General features: G+C 51.6%; 1 protein-coding gene across 11 annotated transcripts in view; it reads right to left on the bottom strand.

The window, feature by feature from the left end:
• Nucleotides 1-3,307: 3,307 nt before the first annotated feature.
• ANK1 (ankyrin 1) overlaps nucleotides 3,308-6,808 on the bottom strand; it is a 175,901-nt gene continuing 172,400 nt past the window's right edge. For all 11 annotated transcript variants that reach the window (XM_081016434.1, XM_081016440.1, XM_081016435.1 and 8 more), the window contains one exon: nucleotides 3,308-5,378. In XM_081016434.1, coding sequence (XP_080872560.1) covers nucleotides 5,352-5,378 — 27 coding nt within the window. In that variant the 3' untranslated portion in view covers nucleotides 3,308-5,351. The remainder of the gene's footprint in view (nucleotides 5,379-6,808) is intronic.

The following is a 6,808-nucleotide window of genomic DNA, read 5'->3' as shown; positions in this document are numbered from 1 at the left end:
GGGAATGCTGGAGAGGTGAGGGCCAGGCCACTTGAAATAAAGGGCTCATGTTTTAGGTTTGACTTCAGGAGGAATAATTGGGACATGCAGCCAAATGTATTGAGTGGTCCTGCTCAGAAAACCAGCCACCTATACCCTTCCCAAGGATACTCCATTTGGTTCCATTCCACTCTAGCTCCACCTTAACAGCATTTTTGTGGCTGCTAAGCATGCTAAGCCCTTGCTGTGCGCCCCTTCTCAAGTTCTTTTATTTTACTTCTGCAAACCCTGGGGCTGCCACAAGACTGCGCACACCTCCCCCTGGTGCCTGGATGGTGCCATCTTGCCTACATAAGGATAGGCACTGGGAGAATGAATTGCCTATGTTTTTTAGCAGGTCATCCACACCATCCCTTTGCAGAGGGATACACCCTCTTTCACTAGACTCTTCCCTCCCCCCCTTTTTATGTTGTTTAGTCAAATTTATTAAGTTAGTCAAATTTATGCAACAGAGGTTTTCAAAGAATGTAATAGTTGCTTGTGGCATGGACACGTTTCACACTATTACCTCTGCCAGACAGGTGTTTGTTTTCTTACAAATAGCTACTTGACCAGAGGCAACAGTAAGGGCTTCTACACATTATTTTAAATGAGTGGTACAATGTGTGCACACATTACTTGAGCTGTATACTCATAGTTATTCAAATGCAACATTTAATGTGTGTGTAGCTATGTGCACAATAGCTGAGTTGTACAAATCAAATGTACACTCTTTTGTGGGATGTAAACACAGGAGCAGTCAATGACAACATTCCTAGAGTGTACATGTTAGAACATGGGGAGGGATGTCTGTCCAGCAAGCAGGTAAACTTCCTGGGGACGGACTTCCTCCGCATGTGACCAGAGGTGGGTGTGGCCTCACCTGTGCAGGTAATGACAAAAGCACAGGGCAGGCAGCCATCTCTCTCTCTCTGCCATTTTCCTCCGATGAGGAAACATCTAAGGATGCTCTCTTGGCTCTCCAGCCAAGAGAGGAGATAAGGACTATCTTGCTACAAGATAGATTCTAAATGTATGTAACCTTTTTAAGCTGTCTGCCTTCTGGGATCATATTGTGAACAGAACATGAGTAAACTCTTTTATACTTTTATAAAGACTGTGTCGTGTCTTGTATTTTAAGAGGGAACAAAAGGGGAAATTACCCGAGTAATTATTATAGAGGTTCTAGCGAACCTGTGCACACGTTACCGTTGCGAACTTAAAGGGGAATGTCTATAAACTCTGCTGATATTTTGGGAACTTGTTAGCACAAGTTGGATAAGGATATAATTAGTCAATATATCCTCTCCTGCACCCCAGAACATTCCCACATCTTTCACATCAATAGCTGCAGTGACAGCTTGTTCACTACACTCTTAACTTTCCAGCAAGAAAGAAGGCAGATGTGGCAATTCCTACTGGCTTCTTTGGTGTGTCCCCCGCCTCCTCCGTGACATGTTGCCCCCTTCGGGAGACAGAATTCTCCTTCATGGCTTTGCCTCATTCACTAAAGAAACACCCACAGAAACCAACATCACTTACTGCCGGAAGCACCTTGCACTGAACTGCAACGTTTGTAATCAGTGTTGACCAGGTGGGCTGGGCAGCTGGGACATTGGGAGGCCAGAGGCTCCCCAATGCTGCTTTGGGGAATGCACCCTTAACTTCTTTCTTGGGGTCACAGAAATGCATTTGCAGGGATCAGCTCCAAAGGAAAATTACCTAAGGGCAAAGCTAGACGCAACATCAATCATGTGATTTGCCCTTGTCTGACTTGGCTTTTTAAAAAAATAAAAATAAAATCCTATAGCTATATAGTTCAATGGAAGCTGCAGGAAACCCACATCATCTGGAGGGATGGGCAAATCTGACCATTTCAGTTGCTCTCTAATTATTCCATTATTTTTCTTAGTTCTATGCATATCCACATCAGTTTGCTGTACTAACACACACACACACCAAAAATTCATTAGCATTTTAGTGTGCCTTTATCAGGACGGGTGTCAGGAGCAGGCCACAAGGTATCAGTGAAGTTAACTATTTATTCAAAGAAACTGAAACAGCTCAGTCCTAGTGGTCACCGCAGCAACCCTTCCCCGTAGGTCTTGCCCCAGTGAGGCAGTTGCGAGGACTGCTGGTTCCTGCCTTCCCGCCGCTCTCTAAGTCTCCTCCTCCTCTGGGTGCTTCTCAAGCAGTCTGAGACTCTGTCCACATATCTCTCTCTGCTCTGCCATCTTCTTGCCTCTTCTGGTCCTGGGAGACTGGGGGGCAGGGAGCTGGTTACAGCAGGAGGGGGAAGCCCCCCAGATTCTTCAGCAGCCTGCCTCATCTCTGCCCCTTGTTCTCCCTCCTTTCCTGCTTCCCCTTCTGGGCTTCTCTCTGCCAGACTCTCCCTACCCACTAACCCTGTCACCTCTTCAGCTTCCACCACCTCCTCCTCCCAGTCTTCTCCCTCTGACCACCCACGGCCACCCCACCGCCTCTCTCCAGGCTCTTCCCTTGGGGGCTCTCCAGCTGGTGCCTCCCACCACTCCTCTGTGCCCATGGCAGGATTTCTGCTAATATACACATTTTTTGTCTGCAATTTTGACTAATATACACGTTTGCAAAGCAATTTGCTCTAATGCAATTTCCCTATGCTGAGGAACTGCATTGCAAAATTCAGAGAGCAAATTTAGAAGACTGGTTAGATTTTGTTTAGCGTATTGTTTCAGAAAGGGCAAATGATGATAGTTGCCTTTAAATGTGAACAGCATCAAACTTCTCCCCCTTCCTTAGATGTAAACTGGCAAAATTACAGCAGTCTTTGCAAATCTCCATGTCCAATGTTACCTTTGATACCCTATTTACCACGTCCTGGTTATCTAAACTATTTTACAAATAAAGAGAGAAGTCAAGTTAGTAAGTAGGGCTGCCAGGTCAGGCATATCCCAGACCCTGAGATTTCTGGGCCCAGCAAGGAGACCTCTTGATGTCATGCTGGGCCCCAGAAACAGAGGTCAGTTGGGAGAGGGAGCAGGGGAGTCAGAAGGCCTCCTGCTTCCCCAAGGGTTCATGCTATAATTTGAAGCCAGCTCCTGCTGGGCTGAAGCATGCAAGCTGCAGGCAGAGTCTTCTGGCTGTTTTATTATTCTTATTGAAGGCGTTCTCACCCCCTGGCGATCCAAGCCCCCCAACTGCCTCCTGGAGGGGGCCAGGCAAAGCAGGAGACTTCAGGCCAGAGCTGGATTTCTGGCGCTCCTCTTAGCAAGCGAGAGGAAGAAGAGACAGAAGCCGAGGCAGCACAAAGTGGTGTTGGTTTCTTTATTAACTTGGATTCTGGTAGCAGGTGGACAAGGGAGGATGGTCTATACATCAGGGGTGAGGGATGGAGGTGGGGAGGAAGAGGGAGGGGAGGAGGAGGAGCCAAAAGGCTCAAAAATTCCCATAACAATAAAAAAGAAACTAAAAGTAATCTCATAAACTTCTAAAAAGCATCTAGAGTGCAGACGGCAGCATTCTCTAGGCATCACCCTCCCCTACAGCTCCTACTAGCAATCAGCGGGCAAAGCGTCGCCCCGCAGGCAGGCGAGGGGGGCACAGTTCGCAGCTCATTTTCCTACGCACTACAGGAGGCCAAAGCCTGGGGGGGCCCCACGCTAGAGTCTATGGCAAAGGCTGTGTCAGCAATTTGGGGCGGGCGGGCATACAGGGCACATGTTGCATGAAGGTGGTGGTGGGGGGTTGCTGTGTGTACTTTGCATGGTAGTCACTGGGGCAGCTCTTGATACTTTCTGTGGAGATGCCTGGACCACATTCTTGGGTCTTTCCCCAGCTTCCCTTCCCTCGCCCCATCACCCATCACCCTGCCCCTTGTGCATGAGAGTGGGACCCACATGCTTGCCCAGCCCCAGATTGCTTGGGGGGGTGTCAACGACCCGGGGCTGCTGCCGGCAGCAGCAGCAGCAGCTGCATATGGGGTGGCAGCAACAGCACCAAAGTCCCTGGGGGAAAGAGCTGAACTTGTGCATTTCTCAGGAAGCAGATGCCCCTTGTCATCTCTTCTGGGTCCAAAGACTGAAGTGTGGGGGGGGGGGGGGAGTCACGTGGCAACCAGCCAGCATAACTCCCCCCCCAACTCCCCCCCCCCCGCTCTCTTTGGAATCCCAGGGCAGATGCCTCCTAAAAGGATCGACCTTTTGCTCAAGGAAGGAGTCCCAGGCTTCTGGCTTGGCTGGAAGAAGTGTCATGGGGAGGGGGCAGGGAGGGGGCAGTAGAGCATCCTCTGGCAGGGAAAAAAGGCCCAGAGTGCACTGCTCTTCCCTTTATTCATCCTGGGACTTGGTGTGGAAGTGTGTAAGTGGGTTGGGGGGGGGGATTCAGCTACTCCCCAGCTAGGAGTGGTCCAGGAAACTTTGGCAGGTGCCACGTCTGTGCTGAGTTGGGAGGCCTTTGCAGGTCCTCCCTAGTGTAGAAGCGCAGGTAAGGTTGCAACGCAGCTCTGCACCTCTCCTGAGCGACAGATTGTGCTGGGTGGAGCCGGGCATCGGACGCAAGCGGGACGCTGCGCTCTTCCAGCCCGAGGGTTTGGTGCCCGTGGGCCTGGCACAAGTGGACTGGCAGAGGCTCATGCACTAGCCCTTCCTCCCCCCTCTCTTCTTCCACCCACCGCTCACCCTGCCCCCCGAATGTGTGTGTGTGTCTTTGCGAGAGAGAGAGAGAGATATGAGCCTGGGAGATCTGCTCTGCCTGGCACCATCCTTAGCACTCCCTGCCTCCGTCCCGCAGTGGGCTGGCAGCCCGGGGAGGCTTCTCAGGGAGCCGCGCCAATGCCATCCTGCCGAACGTCCCTATTTGTGTTTGCATAGTAGGTATCTGTTCGCATTGTATACACAAGGTTTGAGCCACTGTCCAGGCCGCGCTTTTCCACCCGAACTGGGCAGGAACAGCCGGGGGGCGGGTTTCTCTCCCCCTGGGCAGCCCTGCTCTGCTTCCCATCTCCTAGGCCTGCAGACCTGGACCGAAGGCTGGGCATGAGGGAGGGCTGGGCGAGGGTGGATGGGCCGCCGAGTGCCATCCCGCTGACTCCTTCCCTGCTGCGTCAGAAGAAGAGGGCTCCGGGAAGCAGGCGCCCCTGCACGGCTTCCCCTCCTCGGTCCGGGCTTTAGGTCAGGAGGAAGAACTGTAGCTCATGCGTCTGCAGTCGGTCGGTCATGCGAATAAGACAGTAAAGTTAGGTCTCTTACGGAAATCATGCCATGTAACCTAAAGAGTCATGGAGAGCCAGCCCTGCCCCAGTGAGCTCATGGCTCCGCTCGCCTGGCCATCGTGGGGGCACAAGAGGGAGGTGGAGGTCAGTGGATTGGTGTGGAGGTGAAGCCCTGGTGGAAAGAGAGGAAGAGGAGACAGGAAGCTCGGGTTAGAAACATGCCAAGGCCACAGCAAAGCACCTCCGCCCGTCCCTCCTCTGGGCTCGGGGATTTCAGTGCAAACAGAAGGAACCTTTCCAGCGCAGACAGAACGATCTCTGTCGCTGCACCTCAAACACAGAACACCCACCTGCGTCAGGGCTCATTCCCACTCTCTCCAGGGAATGGTAACTCACAGTCTCGAATAAAGCACTTCCCAGGGTGATTTGGGTGGGTGGGCAGGGGGATCCTGACAGTTAAGCTGGCTCAACACAAGGGGGGAAATATGCTAGCGTAAGGAGGCCTCCAACTTGCCATTGCCACAGCCCACAGGAGGGGCCTTAGGTGAAGTTTCTGCTAAATTTTGCCTAAAACAAGGCTCAAGGCAAACATGAAGGTTTTCTGCAAAGGCTTCCGAAGAAGGCAAACTTTAATTCCTTCTAGAAATACCCTCACCTTGTCGCCAAATTTACGTGAAGTTTGGAAGTTCTTATTTGAGCTACACATCTGATGAATCTGAAGAGGAGCCAGTCTGACTTAGGGAAAGCTCTTTGGACGCTCAGTACTCCAGGCTTGGGGCCCAGCCTCCCAGCTATTGTTACAATAACGCCAGCAGGGGGCACAATTTGGCTAAAATTGGTCAGAGGGTAAGGCCTGTGGATTTCCTTAAGGGGTTTCCTTACTCTCTTATAATTCATGCACTGGCATTTCTTATTATCATACAACTGCAAAAAGGAGAAACTGCTCCTGGATGCCAAGTTTCTAGTCCTTAACGATCACTGCACTTTTCATGGAGGCTTCCTATACTTCTGCAAATCCTGTGGCCCTCCAGATGTTGTGGGAGTCCAGCTCCTACCAGCCAAGGGTGCCAAGTGGAATAAAATATTGCAGGTGGGCTGTGTGTGCAGGGAAGCCCCGTCCTGCATAATCAATCACAAGATGTAGTGCATGCACACCATTTGAATGGCAATGCCTGCCAGCCTGGGGGGGGGGGGTCCAGCCCCCTTAAATATTTTACAGGGGCGGGGGCTGAAGGGACCTCACCCCCTACGAGTTGGCTCCTATGCTACCAGCCTCATGGAACATTGCCAGTGGCCAGGGATGTTGTCAGCTGTAGTCCAACAACCTCTGCAGAAACTCAGGTTTTTCCAGGTGAGAGCAGTGCCATCTGAGCATGCAAAAGCTGCTCTCTCTCTCTCTCTCTCTCTCTCTCTCTCTCTTCCTTTGCAGGGGGCTGGATTAGAGGACCCTTCTAACTCTTCAGTTCTATGGCTCTATGACTCTATAGTGAAGGATGGCGACAGCACTCAAGGCAAGAGGAGGCCTTCCTGTTCCTATCCCCCCCCCCCCCCGAGGCAGACGAGAACTAAGCCTTGTGCTGCTCAGGACAAGCCCTGTTTAAG

This window comes from Podarcis pityusensis (genome assembly GCF_964106645.2).
Source record: "Podarcis pityusensis genome assembly, chromosome: 8".
NCBI lineage: Eukaryota > Metazoa > Chordata > Lepidosauria > Squamata > Lacertidae > Podarcis > Podarcis pityusensis.
This window is presented reverse-complemented; position numbering and strand designations above follow the sequence as displayed.